The 23,210-nt window shown below is 41.6% G+C and overlaps 2 protein-coding genes across 6 annotated transcripts in view; one reads left to right on the forward strand and one right to left on the reverse strand.

Annotated features, from left to right (window-relative positions):
* LOC135200815 (ribulose-phosphate 3-epimerase-like) overlaps positions 1–12,221 on the forward strand; it is a 64,942-nt gene extending 52,721 nt beyond the window's left edge. For 2 of the 5 annotated variants that reach the window (XM_064229485.1, XM_064229489.1), the window contains 5 exons: positions 4,631–4,728; positions 6,267–6,422; positions 6,682–6,789; positions 7,981–8,202; positions 11,592–12,221. In XM_064229485.1, the coding sequence (XP_064085555.1) occupies positions 4,631–4,728; positions 6,267–6,422; positions 6,682–6,789; positions 7,981–8,202; positions 11,592–11,693 (686 nt within the window). In that variant the 3' untranslated portion in view covers positions 11,694–12,221. Of the gene's footprint in view, positions 1–1,387; positions 1,675–4,630; positions 4,729–6,266; positions 6,423–6,681; positions 6,790–7,980; positions 8,203–9,326; positions 11,138–11,591 lie in introns of those variants that run through there. The other 3 variants (XM_064229487.1, XM_064229488.1, XM_064229486.1) reach the window with 3 other exon arrangements.
* A 714-nt stretch (positions 12,222–12,935) lies between these two features.
* LOC135200818 (protein O-mannosyl-transferase 2-like) overlaps positions 12,936–23,210 on the reverse strand; it is a 37,021-nt gene continuing 26,746 nt past the window's right edge. The window contains exons 15-18 of the mRNA XM_064229493.1: positions 14,378–14,537; positions 13,969–14,109; positions 13,657–13,768; positions 12,936–13,468 (exon numbers count right to left, since the gene is read on the reverse strand). Of these exons, the coding sequence (XP_064085563.1) occupies positions 13,363–13,468; positions 13,657–13,768; positions 13,969–14,109; positions 14,378–14,537 (519 nt within the window). The 3' untranslated portion in view covers positions 12,936–13,362. The remainder of the gene's footprint in view (positions 13,469–13,656; positions 13,769–13,968; positions 14,110–14,377; positions 14,538–23,210) is intronic.

Below are 23,210 nucleotides of genomic sequence, written 5' to 3' on the forward strand. Positions count from 1 at the left end.
TACATATATATAATATATATATATATATATATAATATATATATGTGTGTGTGTGTGTGTGTGTGTGTGTGTGAGTGTGTGTGTGTGTGTGTATGTGTGTGTGTGTGTGTGTAATGTATTCTTAACATCAACAGAAATCGGGCGGAAATCATACCCAGTATTTCACATTGTCTTGTGGTACATTGCAGGGTTCCATTCCACCGAAAGTGCTATGCGAAACCCGAAGACTGAATTCATCATATAGGCATAGTAATGCAGACACATTCTTGTATATTTTTTTAATATGCGGCGTAGTCCATATTAAGAATCAAATCTGCACTGTTACAACACTCTGAAAAGAGAAAAGTCTATAATTTTTCCTCGAACGACATTATATTTACAGTCCTCCATCGAGTGGGAGTATATATATATATATATATATATATATATATATATATATATATATATATATATATATATATATATACAATCCTGACAGCCTCTAAAGCGTACATTCGAATGACTTGAGTCCATCTGAAGCAGCGCTATTCATGTGTTGACTCTATCCGTTAGACGTATTATACCAAGATTATACGCGTATAATATTGGTATAATGCGTCCAACAGGGGCCAACCATCCCTCCCCCAACGCCTTTATAGTCTGTTTACTTATGACCGATCTAGAAAAAAATGGAGAGAGAGAAGAGAGAGGAGAGAGAGAGAGAGAGAGAGAGAGAGAGAGAGATATCATAGGAATTAGGCAAAAGATTAACGGGATAAACTAAACAGATAATCCATCCAAATCACAAAAGATTAACGTTACTGAAACCATTACGAGAGAGAGAGAGAGAGAGAGAGAGAGAGAGAGAGAGAGAGAGAGAGAGAGAGAGAGAGAGAGAGAGAGAGAGCAACAAACCCACTTAGGGGAAAATAAATACTAATGCAGATCGGGTTTATTAATTTAAAAAGTGGAGAATCGCCTAACATGATCATGAAACAGCAAGAAAATAGATGTGGTTCACATAAGGGTACTGAGTTGTAACAGGACGACGTGAAATTCTCCCGCCATTGCAATTTGGTTGCTCGAATAAGTTTTGTAATACGGCAATAACCAGTTTTATTTTTGTAGAACACAGTTTGTTAACTTGAGTGTTTTTACTGTTTATCGCCATTTTTCGAAGAAGTGGTGTCTACTTCGATATTTTGTTTGATATCAACTTTGTTAATTATTCTTCATTGACAATGTACTAGATACACGCAGTAAAGTATTTAATATAATAAATACAAATGTTAAGTTTTTTCTGCTTTCTAATAAACTTTTATACCATACAATACATTAGGTGACAATAGAACGAAGAATAGCAGGGTATGTGCCATATCTATGGTGTCCGCAATGGCAAGAAGAAGAATCGTGTTTTAAATGCGTTATTCGTGGAAAATATGAAATATGCATTTTAAGCCACAAAATTCCAGTGATTATTGAAAATGCATGCATAAAGAATTATGTTGACATTATTTTTATAAAATTTGGTCGCAGTAAAGATATTAAACTAGCTATTCGACATCGGATCGGACGCAAAGAACTTAAAAGAAGACAAACATTCTCAAGGTGACAGGTGGCTGCTGAGCCTGAGCTGAGAGGTCGACTAACAGCTGATTCGGTATGTGACTTGCGAACAGTGCTTTTTCAGCAAGATGTAAGTTTGTTACTCGTGTAAAATTTTGATAGAGTGTTATTCTAAGGCTTGATGAAATTATTGTCCAACTCAGACCTTGCAATGGGTTTTGAAAGTTTTAGTTTAGACTTTATACCATTTACCTTAGGTAGTTTGGCTAACTTTCCTACCGGTAACTTAGCGTATGAATTAGGCTAGAGATTTCTTGGATTGACATTATTTAAGGTTTACGTGTAAAACAGCGGGAATTACTGGTATTATATAATGGCAAATTGTTTAAATCTCATGTAAAACCTAGGCATTTCTTAAATGGCAGGATTACCTACCTACTAGGTAGTAGGTATCTGTCAGAGGTACCTAAGGTATCTAGCCTAGTACCTTAGTTACCTAGTAAAAACCTAAAGTTACCAGTAGTTTCGCATAGGTACATTTTTAAAACATTTTCCATACTTACCTACTACTACTATATGATTGGGTTGAATTTGATGTACATTTTCATAGGCAATGCTTAGTAGTTAACCCATAGGTAGATAGCCTATTGCACACTTCGCTCTGTTAGAATACTAGCCTATATACCTAGTACTATACCTACTAGGTTGGTAGTACTAGCCTACTAGCTACCTACCTATATAGGCTATAGGACTAGTAGTACCTAGGTAGTAGCTACCTAGTAGGTAGGTAGCTACTAGTCCGCAATTTTTCATCGTGGGGGGGTTTGTGACCCCCTCTGCTTAGGCTAGCTGAGGGGATGCCACACTAGGAAAGGTTAGGTCTCGTTTGAAAATTGGCTAGTAGGTAAAACTGAAGACCACTATCGCACTCCTCTGGTTTAGGTAAAACTGAAGACTATACTAGTAGGTATTGCGCACCTCTGGTTTTGGTAATTACCGGTTTACATGCAAAATGGGTGCCGTGTTTAGTAGCCTTGGGGATGAACATAAAGAGTAAGCAAAAGAGAGTAAATACCATAAACATAAAAGATAAATACCTACAAGCATAAAGAAAGGGCAGTAAGTATTAGCAGAAGAGACTAATTTAGTAAGTTGTTATCCTCTATCACTGACACAGAAGTTTTATGTGGAGGAGAACATTGAAACTAGGTATCCCCATTCAGTTTGACTCAGCAGTTTGCACACTGATACACAACCTTCACTTGGAAAGACTGAGAGTGGTAGGCACTTTTATCTTGTCCGCAGAATAACAAGTCACGAAGTCAGTTGCCATGCCTTTCTCCAGGCAGCATTTTGACTTGACCTGTGGTTGAACTTACTTGCTGACCTTTGTGTAAGGAGGAAAGGCACGGACTTCCTTCTCTAACTAGTGGGCTTTCTTCGGGGCGAACTTCATCCATGGAAGTCCTGACACTGTGTACTGTATATGCTTTTCTCATGACAAGTTGCTTCCGAGAGTAACCACTTATTCCAAATGTTATTCTTTGTGGACTTGCCTTGATTTAGTTAAAGTTTAAAGCTGAGGTACCAGTGAAGAATATTCCAATAGCTGGGACATTTATCTGCCATGCAGTGACCTTTTCAAGGCCTCCATTACTTTCAAGTGCATCATGCAAAGCCACTGGGGCCTTCAATGCTATCTTTGGTGAAGGGTCAGGTCGAAATGAATGCATAGTTCAGCTTTCTTTATTGCGTGGCAGATTGGTAGTGACAATGAGTAGATCCCTAGGTATTTTGTGCTAGAGAGAGGGAGAACAGGCACCTTGTTGGACTCGATTAGAAAGGGCAACCTCATGTTTTTGTGGCTCTGAAGGATGAGCATTTCTGAGTAAATTTTCATAGGACCTTTAGGAAGTGCCTCTGCATTGTATGTGAAAGGACCTTTTTCATGTTCAAAGCCCTGTTATTTGGATTGGGAACAAGCCCTTAGGTGTTCATTTGAGTGTTCATCATGATGTTGACTTGAGCCCATTTGTATGGGATATGCCTTTTAAATTATCTTGATAATTAACATGTTCTGATATCTTTGGAGGCCCAGCTGCTATAGGATGGGGACTGTCTCCAAGCATTTTGTCATAATCTGGGGATCAGAATAAACTATGAGAAGTAGAATCTTGTGCCAAGGCAGCAGGCAAAGTACCTGGGCATGCTGATAGACAAGGCAGCACCAAGAGTCTTTTGTTCCCACTTAAATACAAACCATAACTTTTATATAGAACTATCATCATTGTGAGCTGGAGCAGTTGTTTTACTTGGTAGCAAGGTCATTAACTGGTTGTTATGAAGACTAAATTTGGGGAAAGCCCCTCACTGACCTTCTGTCACCTTTCTCTTGGCAATTGAAAAGTAGATGTCTTGCTGTGCTCTCTCTTTCCTGTTATTGAATGATTTGGATGAGCAGTTGAATTGCTATCTTTTACTCTATCTTTGTGTTCTTTACTTTAATTTTCTTTGGAACGGATAAAGATCACAAACTGCACCATTGTAAGAGACTTGGGCATCCTTATGGACATTTCATGTCTCTTGTGATGGTTGATTGCCACAGGTACAGATTTCATTTTGGGTAAGGTATGCACCTATGTCTTCCCATGTAAGAAGTGTGTTGACATGGCCTCTCTTCAGTTAGAGAAGTTTGGTCAGAAGAGTAGGAAAGACAAGAGGCATTTGCTGGTCTCTTAGATGTGTAAGCCAGAAGTATATCGTAATACCACTTCTAACCGTTTCTGATTACACATGTAGCGTAAGAAAAGGTATTATATAGACAGGTGGGTGTATTGTTTCTCTTCATTCACTTATCTGGCACTATGTTACTGCATAGTTAACAAGCTTTAGCCAAGCTTGCATCCAAGAATACTCATATAAAGACTTTTAAGTTTGTGTGAAAAATGCTGTTTGGTCTAAAAACTTTTAGTTTTTTATAAAAAAAAAAAATTTGTACTGTACAAGCTGTATTCATGTGACAAAACATTACAGTGTTTAATTTTTTTTAGATTATTTGCAACAATTGATATAACTTTTCTTTTCAGTTATAATAATGGCAGAGACAAGAAAGAAACCATCATGCAAAATTGGTCCATCTATCTTGAATGCCGATTTATCTAATTTGCACGAGTCATGTATCAAGGTAAGTGGGTTTATAGTAATACATTATGTACAATCATGAAGCAAAATTTGGTTCAGTGTTAACTGTGTGTGTATTTCATATTTAATATAAATTCATGATAAAAATACTGATTATAGATTACAGAACTGTAAAATATTATTTCACTCAAATGATTGGAATCATATTTTGCCTTTTGCTCTTATGGGGATATAACCTTAGTTTTGTAGTATATGGATATCTTTTGGTACATCCTGGTTTGGTCATTGAATCTTGGTAACAAAGTAGTAGTACTTAATTAGCAGTATGTGGATGAGGAAATAGGGTACTGCCTATGTCCTCTTCAGTCAAGGTTCACTTTTTTTTTTTTTAGCTTTGTTCATGTTAGGAACTCTTGCATCAAGTTCTACCCTCAAAGCTTGTTTAGCCATCCCTCTGGCTCTCTAGGGGTGGGGATTCCTCTTGTTGTCATTCATGTGTTTCTAGCAAAACTCAAAATGTATCACTGTCATAGAATTTATTAGCCAGGAGCTTGATGAGATACTTTTGTGCCCAGTGCAAGCCTAGCAGTACTAGATAGGTAATAGAACCCAACCCAACTTATAGGTCCCGAGTCTTGAGGTCTCCCTAGTACTGGTAGGCACAGAAGGTGGTGGCCAGAATACCATTTCTTTCTGGTTTTATGAAATGATCATTAATGTTGATTTGTCCTTAGCCATTCAAAGAACTTTTAAGTTTCACAGGTGATGGAGGCAGGTGTCTCACAGCACCACACTACCTTCACCTCAGTTTATCTCTGGACATTGCTCACAAATCATTGGATTCTTCTCCTTAGGACCTATGGTAGTTACTTACAGGTTGTGGAGTCTCCAAGCTCCTCTCAGACATAAAAGCATCTCAAGTAAGGTGTACAGTACATGGATGACAAAAGGCAGGAGGTTGAGTGTTGAATATTTGGCTGTTTTCCCTGCCTTCAATTCTTCTTTCCTGTGTAAGGCAGTGGTCAAGTAAATGCTTGACTGGCTACATTTGAGGTATACCTAACAGTTGGACAAACTATCTTAGACCTTCAGCTCATAAAGTGTGATTCCTGCTTCTCTCCAGTATAATACGGGGGTTTTGTGGTAAAGCTAGCATCTGAACCCATCAATTTATACTGAACTACATATCTGATCTGTGCTACCATTCTTTGGGGCTGCACTTGATTATCAACAGTTTTCCTTAGCAGTAGTAGTTAAGAAACCTTGCACTCTAGCTGCGGACTCCTTATCACTCAATCCCTATGCCAAACTATATAAGAAGTTACAGAAGTTATTGCTCCCTTACTGATGACCATGACTAGGGGCATAGCATTTCCAGGTGGAGATTCAGCTTGTGTGTCAGTTAATAAACTATCATCCCATGTAAAGAGTGGGTCTCCTACTTAAAGGCAATGGTTTTTTTTTTTTTTTTTCAAAGTGTGGGTCATTGATATTTTATGTAGGTTACAAACCAGAGCCTTTTATTCTTTGGCTTTTCTGATGAACTTTATTTGATATATAATTTTTTTGTCATTTCAACAGATGTTAGAAAGTGGTGCAGATTATCTTCATTTAGATGTTATGGATGGGCATTTTGTGCCAAATTTAACATTTGGACATCCTTTGGTCAAATGTTTACGTCCAAAGGTTCCAGAGGCTTTCTTTGACATGCATATGATGGTAGCAAATCCAGAAAAGGTATTTCATTGATTTCTTTCTATTTAGAATTTTGTTCTTGTTGGTTACGTATTTTGATTTTATGTTTTGTGTGTGAAGGCTTAGTAAATTGTAAAACAGTAAAATATATTATGAGAATATGAAAATTATGACATTTTTTTGTATGTCGATATTAACTTGATCCTTGACTCCCGGTTTTTGCACATAATATTTTATAAGGAAAAGATTAATTTCTTGGCTCTGTAATAGAAGCTGCTCATAATAGTACATGTCTTTTCAGTGGGTGGATCCAATGGCTGATGCTGGTGCTGATCAGTATACTTTCCATATTGAGGCAACAGATGATGCAAAGGCTTTGATACGCCAAATCAAAGAAGCTGGTATGAAGGTGAGTAATATGTACTCGTTTTGTACTTCATGGATGTGAAAAGTCAGTTTTAATTAATGCGTGTTCTCTTAGGTGTTTCTGTTAGTTGAATTTTCTGAGGCACAGATTCTAAACACAGTTTGCAGTACTTTTACCGAATACTACTTCAAAATCTGGTTAGTCTACATCAGATTTTTCAGAGAACCTAATTTTTAGGCAGTTTTCAAAAACATAGCCTCATTACTAAGTTATCCAGCACATTCTAAATGTGTCTGCAACTGCAACAAACCATCAGCCGGAATTGGTTGTTGGAACTTGGTTATAAGGTAGTTACATAATGGTTATTTAATTTCTTGGAAAATAAGCTTTCACAGTAAACCCGTGCCCCGTAGTGGGGTAGTGCCTTCTGCCTTCAGCCCCTAGCTACAACCCTTATCATTCCCTGTACTATACCGCCTTTCATATTCTTTCTTCCATCTTACCTTTCCACCGTCTCCTAACAATTGATTCATAGTGCAACTCTGAGGTTTTCCTCTTGTTACACCTTTCAAACTTTTTACTGTCAATTTTGGTTTCAGTGTTGAATGACATAGGTTCCAGTGCTTTGCCTTTAACCTAAATTCTACATTAAATTCAATTCAGTAAAGTAAACCCATGCATGTATATTCATAAGTATTGCAATAGCATGATTTAAATAACTATAGTTTTCAGTCCTGCTTAAGAAAATTACCTTATGTATTGATAGTTTATATGAACATTGCCAGAAAAGGTGAAGGGAACAAATGTGATTTCAAGATCTATTTGCTCATATATTTATAGGGAAATATCAAGGTCTATGCATCGTTGAAGAAATACTCAAAGTGAGATGCTAAGGTATCCCTTGTTTCCAATGTATTTGCCTTTTAACTATAGAAAGTTGCAGTTAATTAGCTATTTTTCAACATTTTATGTCTAGTAAATCTAGATGAATGTACATAGTTCAGAAAGTTTAAGGAGGAAAATATTAGATTTGTTGCAGAATACTAGTTGTGTGACACACACAAAAGTTATATCAAGATGTTTTCTTAGCAGCATTAAAAACATATCAATAATTCATTAGGTTATAGGTTTCCCAGAAATTTTTATCTTGCTTCAATGATTATTTACTAAATTAGCTGCTTTCATGTTGAGCTCAGGGAATACTGTATAATTTTCATATTCTATTTGAGACAGGTTGGCATAGGTGTTAAGCCTGGGACTCCCATTGAAGTTGTTGTGCCTTATGCTGATGAAGCAGATATGATTCTAATCATGACTGTAGAGCCTGGCTTTGGTGGTCAGAAGTTCATGGGGGATATGATGCCTAAAGTTGAGTATATCCGCTCAAAGTTTCCAGATATGGACATAGAAGTTGATGGTGGTGTTGGACCCAGTACTATTGATGCATGTGCTCAGGTAAGTTTCTTACTCTTCATTTCTTTCTTTATCCACTAAATGTTTGTAAACCTGCAGAAGTATGAGGGTAAGTTATTTAAAGATGATTAGCTATTAGGTATATCCAAATAGAAGTAGATTCAGTACTGGTTGATTTGGATATCCTCACTGTACTGTGTTTACTTTAGCAATGTGAACTGTCTATATAGGAGAAATAGAAAAAGACTTATAAACAAGTTTCATATTGCATGTGTTATGTCTAAGATAGTTAGTTGTACACATCAATGTGATCCCAATTTTAGAATGTAAAACTGTGACTTGATTTTACCACATACTTTCTTTTTTAATGTGGTTTTAGAGTTTACTGGGGATGTTCTCACATTAGTTGTAAAGTAATTAATCACCCTGAAAGTTGAAAATGCTTAAAAAGACTCCTGTAATGAGAAATGTTATGGGGTAGATTGAAACTGCTCAGTTGAACATTTCATGGTAGTTGAAAGGAAAAGTCCAGTGTTTATTAACTTGTGGCAAGGATAGTTACATTCATTCATTACAGTATCTTTAATAGAGACTTTGTGAAGATTGTTAGAAATAGAAGACTAGTTACAAGTAAGATTCCTCTCTGCTGACTTTGTGTCAAAAGTTGCTGCACCTTTCATTATTGTAGTGGCTAGCTGGTAGATAAAAGTAAAACATAATTTTTAGTTACGGTATGTTTACTTTCAAAAAATGTTACAGTAGACATTTCATAAGGTGGTTGCCTCTTTTGTTGCTCCATGTATGAAACAAATATGGTAGTTTGGGGATTACTGTTCAGTTTTGATCTCTGAAGCATATGTAGTTAGTGAATGCATCTTATTATGATACTAGTTTTTTTTACATATTGTTTTCCATTAGGGAAAATCTTATTTTAAGAGACAAATTAAATTTTCTCTAAAAAAAATATTATTTATAATTTAACTGGTATGTATAGCTGCACAAAGTCCAGCAAACTCTTGACGATCTCACACTCCTGGAGTAGTGTGGACTGCTAAGCAAAACACTTGGGAAGGGAGATAGACCTGAGAAGAGTAAAAGTAATGGCTTTGCTGAAAAAAAATTAGATGTATTAATTGATTGATAAAAACCCCTTACTTTTATTTTAGTTTGGTTAGCAACGTAACTGAGGAAGAGAGCTACCATTGATACCCCAGTAAACAAAGACCACAGTAGGCTCCTGGGGCATGAAGTGTATGACAAGTGGTGAATCCATAGACCCAGAAGCTATGAGGAGTGTAACGAAATAACTGAAACTCAATTATGACAAGAAAGAAGTGAATTTCTAAGATAAAACCAAGGAAGAAGCACACTTAGTGCTGCTGGAAGGCATAGAAGTAGCAACCTGGGACAATCTACAGATGGTTGAGTAACCAAATACACAATCAGGATGTGGCTGACGATAAATCCCCATGTAATGACTGGATGAACATGCATAGTTTAAAAGTAGTGCCAAGGGAAAAAGGCATCAGCCTGTAAATCCTATTAATGTTCAAATTCCTTTTAAAAAGCAGAAAAGTTGCTAAAGCTTAAATTCCATGTTTTGACATACACTACAGCATCTGCTTCCTCAGTGGCACCATGCCACTGCATTGTCTTCAGTAGTGCCCTAACACACTGAGAAACCCAAGTCTGGGCAAGATATCTCTGCAGAGAGAGTATGAAACCATTCACACAACAGCACACAGTACAACCATAGACCAGTGGGCCTGGAAGGAGCCCAGTCAAATAAAGCTTTCATAGATAGGGAGAGGGCAAACCTTAACATCCACGCAATCTCCTGAAACAAAGTATGGAAATAAGAAGTAACTATTCAGTGCTCTAAGTGTCAACAAAACTTACAGACATCATGATCCTAAAGTTCTAGTAGAAAGCACAAAGACCCAAATTTGTTAAAGACCACATTACCATCCCAATATATTAAACGAAAGAACAGGTGATGTGGAGAGGATCATTGCAAAGGGAGTCATAGTGAAAACTCCAAACAAGTAAATGGAGGACTTAGGGTAACAGGCAGACCTGAGAAAACCACCAAAAGGCAGACCTGAGAAAACCACCAAAGACATGGCGGTACTACCAAGAATCAGGTGTTAGCACAACTTGTTGATACCAGAGGAGAGAACCTTAAAAGCGTCCAGATGAAGATCAGGAAATATGGAGGTACAAGATACAACACAGCTGGGGATTAGGCAGCAGTCACAAGACCACAGGAGACTGAGGAGCCCTCTGCTTGATTCACAGAACTTCTTGGCAAGGGAAAAGGTGGCAGACACATTACTGTAATACAGTGTGGAACTGCTAACTAGGACATAGGCAGAAATGGAAAATGAGGATCAAGGACATCGATATGACTAACTGGAGGGCACCAGAGGACATTTAAAGAGTAATGTAAAAAATAATGTCGTGCCTGACTAAGCAAGAAGCATTAAGATCTCCTGAGGGTTGCTAGAATCCAAAGCAGGGTAACTGAGAACAGTGAAGCTTGAGACCATGAGGTAGGTGAGGGTATGCAGAAAGTCAAGATGCAGGACACACCAAAGTGAATAGGCAGGTTTTGAAGAGACAAGAATGGGGTCAAAAGAACACCTCTTAGGATGACCTAGTTTACTGCCAACATCATAGGGTGCAGCTGAAGGAGTGATAAAATATGGAATCAAGGGTGCAGCTGAAGGAATGACAAAATATAGAATCATGACAAACTTGATATTATCAGAGTTCCAAAGCGAGAAGAATCGACTCAGTGAATTGAACAGGAGCAGAACCCAGAATGTTAAAATCTATTATAAGTTTTTTCATGTTTCACTTTCTGACAGAGTTAAGAGAACAAAAAGGATAAAACAACAAGTAGACTTTGGATGCAACACTTTTAATGCAGTTGGTGCCTCGAACGAGTGAAAGATGTTAGTTTGTTTGTTTGTATGGTGTTTTTACGTTGCATGGAACCAGTGGTTATTCAGCAACGGGACCAACGGCTTTATGTGACTTCCGAACCACGTCGAGAGAGTACTTCTATCACCAGAAATACACTTCTCTCATTCCTCAATTGAATGGCCGAGAATCAAACCCGCGACCCCGAGATGAGAAGCAAACACCAAACTAACCACGCCACCGAGGCGCTTAAAAGATGTTGGTGATAGACAGTGGACTGGGCATGTGTGGGGAGCCTTTCTTCTTGGAGTTCTTTAAGTGTAGCCGAGTCCATTTAACACAAAATGAGCTTAAATATGGTCTTTGGGTTTGTGCATAATAAACATTTAACCACCACACCATGAATCACTTTGTTTTTGTCATGTCACTTAAACAAGGTAATGCAAATATCATAGTTGTCATGCAGAGCTAGTAGATTACTTTCCCTTTTTATCTGTTTTTGACAGGCTGGTGCAAACATGATAGTCTCAGGCAGTGCAGTTGTGAATGCTGAAGATCCTAAAGCTGTCATCTCTCTTTTGAGGACCAGTGTAGAAAATGCATTGTGAAGCTTTACTTTTTATGTTGTTGTTGGTGCAATGTTTCCTATAGTCAAGAAAGTAATGTTTAAGAAATATTTCAAAATACAGAAAGTACAATATACTTGAGTAACCTTTTTATATTTGGTAAAAAGTAATAAGGTTAATTTATAATGGTTTATGTTCATTGTGCTTTAGATTTTAAGGTTTTAGGTTTCTTGACATACAAATGAATTTACTGATAATAAACATTCCATTTCACAACAGTATTAATGTAGGATAACTTTTTTTTTCACCATGAATACTCACTACACATCTAGAAGGGTAGTACCAGGTTTGCACAAATGTCATCCAGCCTAATGCAGACATTTGAGTTCCAGTAGGGACTTCTTGTTTCCTATTTCTGACAATTTTAGCCTTTAAAGTATTGTAGGTATAGAGTTAATTTGTATATTAGCACCCCATAAGTCACCCTTAGAGGGAGGATGAAATTCTTTTTGAAATGTGTAGGCAACAGTCAAAATTTGTGTAAGTGTTACAAATAAATATGATTTTCAACTCTTGTATGATCATGAAGTATCTGAATCTGCAAAATTCCTCGACTTAACTTAAAAGGTTAATCACATTCTGTCGGAAAATAAAACTGAGTTGAGAACAATCTACTGTACTTGCTTATTGTTACAGGGTTGTATAGCAAGGTTTGAATCCATGGTGTTCACTACCAGTTCTTGATTCTGATGGTAATACCTGAAAGGAAACCTGCAAGATTTGAGAAAATCATTCCTTGCAGGTAGGCAAGTTAAATAGAGCTGCTATATGTCACAATATAAATTTTCCATTGCATGTATAAGAAATAAAACCTTAGTTAATGTACTTGGTCTTCAGTCAACTTTCAGGATAATTACAGCAGAAATACAGCAGACTTATCTTTTTGGCTTGATAATTATAATATACAGTTTCTTGTCAGATATACTTCGTATTCCATAACCAACAAAAGCAGTTGTAAAAAATAGGTGTACTTAACCAGTCAGAAATCCCCGCTGTTATAGGTCAAAATTAACTTTGTGGAAACTTTTTGTGGTCAATGAAGGAATTGTAATATCCATTTTGATAAGAGGCCAAAGACAATACTTGTGAATAAATAAGCCAAAAAACCTTAAAAATTCATAAGAATTGCAGTTTTACCTAAACCTAGTAATTAATAGATTTCATAAATTTCGAGTCACACAAGTTTTATACAAATTTATTAAAAATGGTAAATGTAAAAGAAACTGCATAAATTCTTTATTGTAAAGTATACAAAAATAGTAAAATTTAAAAATGGTCAATATAAATTATATGACATCACAAACAACAAACACTGAACAGATAGTTTATGTAATCAATCTTAACACCAACCACCAGCAAGACCAGCTTGAAAAAAATATTTTCAGTTTTCACTATTATGTTAAGAACATTTGTTCAAACCTGCACTTCAAGACAAAGGGTTTACAGGGTGTGTAGAAAAGCTAAACTTAATACAACTGAAGACTTGTACAGCTTCAGCATTCCACCTTGCTCCACTAACATCATTCATTTCCTCTCTTCTTGCTTCAATTTTACATGAATTCCTCAGAAATTACTTGGTTTTTAAGACTTTCTTGAAGCTGGGAAAAACTATATAGAAAAAACACAACAGTTGTGTGAATGACATAACCAACTAGAATTCCCAGGAGTCTAGCCAGCGAATTTGGTTTATAGTACCATTTTCAAAACCAGGTTCCAAGTTATGCATTCCATATGCAAGTGGAGAAAACATGTAAAAGCTGAAATATAAATATAGAATCTTAAGTAACTATCACAGATATTAGCAAAAAAAATATTCCAAATTTTTAAAAGTACATTTTCAGTCAAGCTAAGGGATTCTTTAGCATTTGTAAATACTAAGACTTTTGACATCCTGGATATAAAAAATATTTCTAAGTTACACTTTGTTTTATACTCATTCACTCACCTGCCAGCCAAAGTTGAAAATAGGAGACCTGTCAAACATGGATATACTGAGGATGAAATAACTCTTGGGACCATATTGGGTAAACTTTCCAGCATGTAATCTATCACAACACCTGAAACAAAAAAAAAACAAAAAAAGAAGGTTCAGCCATTGGGAATTACTGTGCAAAGACAGAACTTATTTTACATATGCCCAATTGAAGTACTATTTAGTTTAAGGATATCCAAAACATGAAACATAACCATTAACGCTGAACATGACTTAAAAAGCTACAAATTCCCATGAATATTCTGGGACAGAGAAACTACCAACCTGTAAGCATTGAAGAAAACATTAGGGCAGGGAAGTAATGGTGAAAATACAAGATTCTTCCCATGGAGTAGAAGGGCAAATAATGTAATGCCCATGCTAACAACAACCAACCACAAGCGTTTAATGTCCTTTCACGGCGAGCTGAAAAACAAGGGAAACCATTGTTAGTAGTACCATAACCTCTCATAATCCAATTAAAAATTCATAATGATCTTTGGGAGTTGTTGTAAGCATTGAAAAGACAGTTCAATTAATGCCTTTAACTGAATTATGAAAACATGTTAGACAAATAAATATTACTTACTTTGAAAATAATGGAAAAACAAGTTAACTTACAATGTGCAAGTTCAATACCACACTAAATTGAGGGTGCAAACTCCATAAATGTTAAATCAGGAAATTTACTTACCAGCTGTATCTGGATCATCAACATGTCCTCTTTGGAGCCTGTAAGCATTGTAGCAGTACACCAAGACAAAAGCTCCAAGTATTACCAGGTTACCCCACCAAATAAGGGGATTTCCCAGCAAGTACACTTTGTAGCCATCAATGGCAGAGAACCACTGACCCTATGATTACAACACAATATTAACAAAAAGCACTTAACAGTAATATGTATTACAAGGAACAGAGTACAAAATTATTAAAAACAATAATCAGACAATTTCAGTACAGCATAGGTGCTAAACAAAAAAAAAAAGTTGAGGTAGACATCCAGTTGCAAAGGAATTAAGAGAAGAATGGTGCTCATAAGGAAATCAGTGTAATTTATGAGTACCATACTGCTAAGTAAAAAATATACAGTACACATATGAATACTTAAATTATTCATTCAACCAAACAAATAACTTTCCTAAAGTTCTTACCAACTGCCATAATCATAACAGCTGATTTTATGCAACTTATTTCAACATAAAACAGGAGAAGGCGTACTTCCTCAAAACTCAATACATCCTAGGTGTGAAGACATACTAATGTACAAGATAGTGCATGCCAACATCACTCAAGACACCCAAAAGAAGCAAAACCATGCAGAATATACTGAAAAAGCTCTAGTGACCTAAGCGTGAGAAGTTCCATACGTTATCTTGATTACCTGTAAGTGTGTGGGGAATTATGATTCCCCTTTTGATTTGGAATGAATGCCAAAGATGGAGATAGAGGTAAGCAACCAAAGCCAAAAGGTTAGACCAAAATACAATAGGGTTTCCAAGAAGGTAGATCCTGGGTTTCCCACTCCCACCTGAGAAATGCTGGCCCTAGGAACATGGAAATAATTAGTGGTTAATCCTGTTTCCGCAATATACTTAAGTACTTGCACGTATGAACAAAAGCAGCCTGTTAGGCGTAATAATATAGGAAATTTTTAGACCTGCATAAATAGCTAACATGCCTTGCATTTCATGCAAAATCAGACTATCTCGATGTAATTCTTGTATTTCAGCTGAAGCTCTTAAACTTAGCACAAAAAATATTCTGGAAGGTGATATATGTTAATTCAAGAGAAATTACAGGCAATCCCCAGCTATCGGTGGAGATTCCATTCCCTGGGGGTGTGCTGATAAGTGAAAACCGCCATTAACCGATACTCGGCAATTCATGGTGCCAGTAACCAGTTATCGGAGCCATAAGCACCCTTATGGTGCCGGTAACTAGAACTCAGCCCATTATGGCGCCATAATCGCAGATTTTATGGTACTAGACAAGCCCCATAAAAGTGGATCGTCGATAACCAAGTCCGCCAATAACCGGGGACTGCCTTTATTATTATGAAGGCTAAGCAAGAATGAAAAATATTATATAAGCACCTACTGTGAAACCCATCTCAACATACACCATTATTAAACTACTTCTTAAGTAAATAGTGCAATGATCTATAATCACTATAAGGGTTAGTAAGATTATGCCGGAATAGCTCATCCAAGAGTGTCAAGTGTTGAAAAAAAAAAAAACTTAGTTGAATATAATCTTTTGGAGGCCTGCTATCAGAGTTAATCAAATTTTTAAAAAAAATCTAGTATTTAATCTAGAATGACAGAATAATTGTTAAAATAAAACCACTTCTGTACCATGACTATCCCCCATAACCATAACCATAACAGGGTTCGTAATGATCCACTGACTTTTTCATTCACACACAAAAAAAAAAAACTTGCAACAATAGCAGCAGTTGGACCCTCTGTGAGATTGGTAGGTAGGTAGTACTTTATATGATTAATGGGCTTCTATGAAAGTATATAAGGAATGTCTAAATTGCAATTTATGTAAAAATTATCCTATTGTTAAGACCGGAGGTTTGTTCGCGTATGAACAATTGCAATTTATGTACATATGACATACTGTTGAAAATCCATGAACATATATGAAAGCTGAAGAACCTAGATCTCGGAATTATTTCCTAATTATCTCTTGGAAAATCAAAACCAGTTTAATTATAGACTTAATGAACCCAACCGAGTACAGCAAAGAATTTGCATTTGCTGCAAGATTCATTATGAAATGAATAATCCAACAAACATGAGAGACAGCAATGAGAAATAATGAAAAGCAATACAAGTTGCAAGATATTGAATGGAGAAGTAGAAAAAAACAGAAAATCATCGTCCACCCAAAGTAATTCTTGGCATGTTGAGGCTGAGGTAGAGATGGTGAGGGGTGCTGTGATAAGGTCTTGTGTAATCACCATTTGAGTAAAGTGGACCCCCCCCCATATTCACGAGTGAGGGCATAGTGATGGATTTGTCTGAACTCCAGAATGACAGTTCCTTTATGGATATCCTTATCTGGGTCTGTAGTATTTACATTACAATTATCACAAGTAAGTTATTGAATACAAACATTTTGTAATGTACTGTATATGTACTATCCAACTATCATAAGCTTAATTTGACTTACACAGCAGTCAGAACCTAACCCTCTCTTTAAATGAGTGCAGATATTAGACTCCTCATAGTACCCTTCTTTACATTTCCTAATTGTTTGTATGGTGTTTTTACGTTGCATGGAACCAGTGGTTATTCAGCAACGGGACCTACGGCTGTAAGTGACTTACAAACCACGTCGAGAGTGAACTTCTATCATCAGAAATACATATCTCTAACACCTCAGGGGAATGCCTGAGAATCAAACTCGCAGCCACCAAATGCTTGGCATTAAACTAATTGATAAAACTACCCATGCATCTTGAAAATAAAAAAATGACAATTTGTCGAAAATTGCATTTTTCCTAACTATACAAACCTGAGGTCCTTTAACAATAGGAAGTAGCTAAGCGGCAGCTGGAACGGTCGTAAGCTTCGAACAAGGGGAGAACGGTAGTTAACTGCTTGTCCGTCGTGGGTAAACAATCACTTTTGCTTTTGGCCCATGCAAAATAACGCAGAGTGAGGGGTGGCATGAGGAGGGACTTTATGTTAAAAGGACCTCAGGTTTGATAGTTAGGAAAAATGCAATTTTCGACAAATTGTCATTTGTTCCGATACGGAATACAAACCCTCGGTCCTTTAACCATAGGAAGACTGATTCTTGGTGGGAGGAATCTGAGTCTTTTTGATGAACAGACTGGTGTTTCGTCCATCCCTGGAATGCCTCCCTGGTCGTAAGAGCGGGGAGGGATCCAAGCCTCTGTTTCCGATTGATCGGGGTGTGCACCGCAGGATCAATGGTCAGACCTCTGGGCCGAGTACTAAGAGAGAGGCAAGCGTATCTCTTCGTACCAGCATTGTAAGAACTTTTTCCTTTACATGAGCAAATGTAAAGTAATGGGTTTGTCTCATGTTGGCATCCACTTCTCCCCCTTGTTGGAGAAGTGGTGGATATTTACTCCTATCTCTAGTTAAAGAGATAGGATGGAGCTCTGTTGAATAGCTTACCTGCATCTGACTTCCTTTCCAGCAAGGTAACGACCGTATCCCTCTGCCCACAGGTAGAGGTAGAAAAAGATGGTGAAGAGAAGCCAGTCACTCTCTCATTCACACATGCATTCTCCCAGTCATACCAGGAATCGATGCTGTTCTGCCTGCTCGGGTGCTGGGTAAGCTTACACAACGTGTGAGCAGCCACCACAGGTCCCAAGGAAAAAGTAATCCAAGGACTTTTGGGCAATATCCCGAAGGTAGAAGGACGTGAAGGTGGTCTGGTTGGCCCAGACACCTGCCTTCAGGACCTGCGCCACGGAGAAGTTCTTACGGAACGCTAAGGAGGGTCCGATACCTCTGACTTCGTGGCTCTCGGTCGGAGCGTACGGATGTCGTCGCTACCATCAGCTTCGTACGCTCTCCTGATCACCTCACGTAGTCAGAAAGAAAGCGTGTTCTTGGAGACTTCTTTCTTGGTAACCCAGTGCTAACGAAGAGGCGTCGACACTCAGGCCTGAGATGTCGAGTTTCTCTTCAGATAGCGCCGTAGCGCCCTCACAGACAAAGCAGCATCTCATCCGCATCATTATCGGTGAAGTCCAGGAGGAGGGTGGGGATCGTGAAAGACTCGAACCTGTCGTCAGGGATCGAACGGATTCTGAGTCTTAGCTACGAAGTTCGGGACGAAATCGAGCGTCACAGATCCCCAGCCTCTGGTATGTTTAACATCATAAGAAAGGCCATGTAGTTTTCCCCTACTCTCTTCGCCGATGCCAGGGCCAGCAAGAAGAGGGTCTTGAGGGGTCAGATCCCTGTCTGACGACTCTCGGAGTGGCTCGAAGGGTCTTCGAGTCAAACTCCTAAGTACGAGAGTCACATCCCACGCGGGAGGGGCCTGAGTTCCCTGGGTGGGCAAGACCTTTCGAAGCTCCTCATTAGCAAGGATATCTCGAACGAATTCGAGATGTCCAGTCCCCTCAGTTTTAGGACGAGCGCCAGTGCTGCTCTATATCCTTTAAACTGTGGGTTACTGAGAGGAGCTTCTCTCGGCGAAGAAACACGAGGAAATCCGCTACCTGCTGAAGAGTGGCTCTGAGAGAGACAGACCCGACCCCCGTCTACGACACCACCACAGAAGACGGCCCCACTTCCCCCTGGTACAACAGCTGCAGAGGACTGTCTGACGTGTTCCAGCCATCTCTGTTGCTGACTGCTACGAGAAAAGCCTCTCGTTCGCAAGAGATGGTGGATAACAGCCAGCCGTGAAGTTGAATGGGACTGGACTGCGTGGTGGTACCGTTCTACGGTTGTGGCTGGGCTAGAAGGTTGTGCCAGGTGGGTAGTTTTTCTCTCGGTGCGTCCGCAAGAAGAGCCAGCAGGTCCGGATACCAAACGGCTTGAGGTCGTTTGGGAGCCACCAGGATCATTCTGAGATTGGGAGTGACCAGCGCTCGACTGATCAACTTTACTTTCCGAATCAGACAGAAGGGAGGAAAGGCGTAAGCGAGAGGTTGTCCCCAGGGGTGTTGGAGAGCGTCCTCTGCAGCTGCCCATGGGTCCGGCACAGCTGAAAAGAAAAACCTGAAGTTCCTGTTGTGCCGGTGGCGAACAGGTCTACCGACCGGTCGCCCCACAGGTTGAAGAGCCTTTCCGCCACATCTTGGTGTAGAGACCATTCGGTCCTTATCACCTGATCCCAGACGGCTGAGCTTGTCTGCTACTTACATTCTTCTTGCCTGGAATGTAGCGTGCTGACAGCTCTATCGAGTGAGCCGTGGCCCACTCGTGCACCTGCACTGTCAACTGATGGAGCGGAAGAGACACTAGCCCCCCCTGCTTGTTGACATATGCCACTACTGTGGTGTTGTCGCACATCAACACCACTGAGTGTCCCACCAAGCGGTCCCCGAAACTCTTGGAGAGCGTTTGAAACGCCGCCTTTAGTTCCAGGACATTGATGTGAAGGTGCTTTTCGTGATGGTCCCCACACACCTGCAGTCAGCAACTCCTCCAGGTGTGCGCCCCATCCCTCGGTCGATGCGTCTGAGAACAGAAGCATCTCCGGGGGGGGAGTGCTATAGGCACTCCTCTTAAGAGGTTCTTGTCGTCGAGCCACCAGGCTAGTCCTGCCTCACCTTGTCCGTGATAGCCACGGGAAAGTAGGAGGATCCCTGGCCTGAGACCAACTCTCCCTTAGCCTCCACTGGAGACCGCAGGTGAAGACGCCCGTGACGGACTAACTTCTCGAGTGACGACAGATGGCCGATCACGACTTGCCAATTGCTGTGCTGCCTGTTTTCCTGCCCAAGCGACAGGAACCGGCCGGCTGCCTGCCTGAATTTGCTGATACGCAAGTCTGCGGGAAAGACTTTGCCCTGCTACCGTATCTATCAGCATACCCAGGTACTTCATCTTCTGCTTGGGTTTCGGATCGGACCTTCTCGTAGTTTATCACGATCCCCAGATCGCGACAAAAACTTGAGGAGTCGATCTCTGTCCTGTAGTCAACTGCGAGCACGGGAGCTCGCCAGGACCAGCCAATCGTCGAGATACCTCAGAAGACGTATCCCGTTTCGAATGGGCCCAAGCCGACACCAGAGTGAACACTCGCGTGAACACCTGTGGGGCGGTTGAGAGACCGAAACAAAGTGCCCTGAACTTGGTACACCGTCCGTCGAAGATGAAGCGGAGGTACTTTCTGGAGGACTGATGGATGGGTATTTTGAAAATACGCGTCCTTCAGGTCCACCGAAAGCATGAAATCGTTCCCCCTGATCGAGGTCGAGCACTGAGCGTGCCGACTCCATCGTGAACCGCGTCGTGCGAACGAAGCGGTTCAGGGGAGAGAGGTCTATCACCGGGCGCCAGCCCCCCGATGCCTTCTCCACTAGGAAGAGGCGGCTGTAAAAAGCCCGGTGACTGGTCCTCCACGATTTCTACAGCTCGTTTCGCCAGCATGGTCTTGATCTCCTGTCGAAGAGCGTTGTCCCTTTGTTGATCCCCGGACATAGGTCTGTAGATTGGGACCGGTTTTGGAGATGAGGGGGGGCCGAGACTCGAGGGTAGTATATATCCCTCCCGAAGGACATCTACTATCCTAGTTCTCGGCGCCGTAGCGCTGCCAAGTCGCCCAATGGCTCGCCAGGCACCACCCCCCCACTTCCGGCAGCAGGTGAGGGGGAACGCCGTCCCCTAGCGTTTCCCTCCTCGTTTCGACTTCTTTCCAGCACCTCCTCGGGGAAAGGAGGGCTGGGAGGAGGGCTGATTTCGGCCTCCTCTAGCAGAAGTTGAAACAGCTGGAGTCTTCGCACGGGGTTTGGACGGTGCAACCGTCTTCGCCGCCGTGGAAGCGCTAGCCAAGCTCCTTTGGTTTGGCCGCAGTTACTCGAGGTTGCCCCAGAAACCTTCGAGACTGCCTGTGGACTAAGCGGTCACTCTCGTCAGTGCGCCGCCGTTCCACCGCAGCGTCCACCATCTCTCCAGGAAAGAGAGCTGGGGAACTCCTAAGAGGTCCATTTCGTAGCCCGAGTGCCGCGTTCAGACGCCCGGCCCCCTTGGTCACTCGGGTAAGGACTGCGTCCCTACGTCGAAGAACCAAGTTGGCCCACAGGTTAGCAGTCTGATGGGCGAGGTAAGAGATTGCTCTTCCTCCAGACTGGCCAGTCTCCTGAAAGAAGCGTCGTCTTCGAGAGCAGAACTCCCAGAGCCGGCCGCTACTTTGGATATTGTGAGGGACCACAAATCCAACCAGAAACTGCCTGGAATGCTGCCATAGCGGTAGATTCCAGGGCAAGTGCCTCCTGCTGCGAGAACCATAAGTTCTCCGACAGGAGCTGCTGCAGGGACACACCTGGAGTCAGCCTCGCTAACTCCGGGTTAACCTGTTTCGGCAATATCGGGTCTTCAGATGGCACGTAAATCGCCTCTGCCGCTGTAGAGGAGGAGGAAGCAGCTTAGAGACCGTCCGGATTTTAGCGAGTCCTCCGTCCGGAGACGAGATTCTCCACCTGATCCAGGACCGAGTCCCGCAAGCTCCGATCGTGGCAACCCCATCATCATTTTGGGGTTCCCTCTTGGGACCCCAAAATGACTCGAGCCGGGACGTGGGCTCTGCTGGTGGTAGCGGCGATCCTTCCGCGAGGTCATTATGTAGACGCATCAACTTAATGACCTCTGCGAAGTTCCTCTGTATCTCAGGCGTCACAGCGTCTTGTGGAGTAGGACCGTCCAGTCCCTCCAACAAGAGCATATCCCTCGATACTCCTCCTTCAGAAGGAGGAACAGCGACAGACCCCCTGACGGTCGCCTCCAACTACTTGCGCGTACGTTCTGGTCGGTCCTAAGACCGTGCCTGAGCCGCACGGCGTCATAGCTGGGTCACGAGCGGCGCACCTCTCGTGATCGCTCCTTGTACCCTCGCTCCTCCCGGTATAGCCCGAGGAGGTTGAAAGGTACAGGAGAGGCAGACCTGACGCTCCCACCCCCCTCGCTCGCTGGCCGGACCAGCGTGCGTGGAGGGCTGCTGCTGATCGTCACAACCGCGGTGACGGTCGAGCAGCAGGCCTAGCCTTGCCGCTCGCCTGGGGCGATTGGCTCGCTGAGAACGTCGAGGACCGATCTCTAGCGTCAGGCGAGCTGCCGCTGGTCACCGTCTCCGCCCGGTCATCGGGAGCGGCTGGACGGGTGACCTGCTAGGCTCCCCCTTTCGCGTCGCAGACCGGCCAGCGTCCTCTCGGCGCGTCAAACCGCTGGTACCAGCCGTGGCTGGTACCCGCGGCCGTGGGGACTCCTTCCTCGCCTCAACCCGTGGCCGGTCAGCGACCGTCACGTCAGCCCGAGCAGCCAGTTGATCGCTGCGAGAGCGTCCACTGGCCTGGCGAGAGTCGCGTGCACGACTCTCGCCAGTCTTCTGCTCCGCGCCGCTGTCTTGACGGCGAGCAAGCTCGGGCGTCATAAAACTTTGGCTGGAGGACGGTCCTCTTTGGAAGAGCATCCCACTCGGTACCTTCTGCGAACGAGAAGCGGCCGAGACGGAACCTGGTTTAAGCGGCAGAACCGCTAACACCAGGTGAGGACGCCACCAGCGAGGCTGGTGCACCTCTGGTCCCCGTCGACTTCTTCTTTGCAGAAGAAGCGACGGGCCCCGTTCCCGAAGGAACAGGAGGACCAGCAGAAGAGCTCCCCAACTCGCCTGAGCGAGTCGGGCCCTTAGAAGATCCCGAAGGAGTCTTCTTAGGGGGGGAGGAGGCAGCCTTCTTCTTCTTCGGCTGTTTAGCCTTAGAAGTCGAAGGGGAATGGAGAGGCAGCAGATGACGAAGAAGACGATGAAGACGACGACGACACCTTCTTCCTCTTCTCTTCTTCTTCGCCAGGCTCCGCAGAACA

Source organism: Macrobrachium nipponense, chromosome 27, assembly GCF_015104395.2.
Source record: "Macrobrachium nipponense isolate FS-2020 chromosome 27, ASM1510439v2, whole genome shotgun sequence".
Classification (NCBI taxonomy): Eukaryota; Metazoa; Arthropoda; class Malacostraca; order Decapoda; family Palaemonidae; genus Macrobrachium; species Macrobrachium nipponense.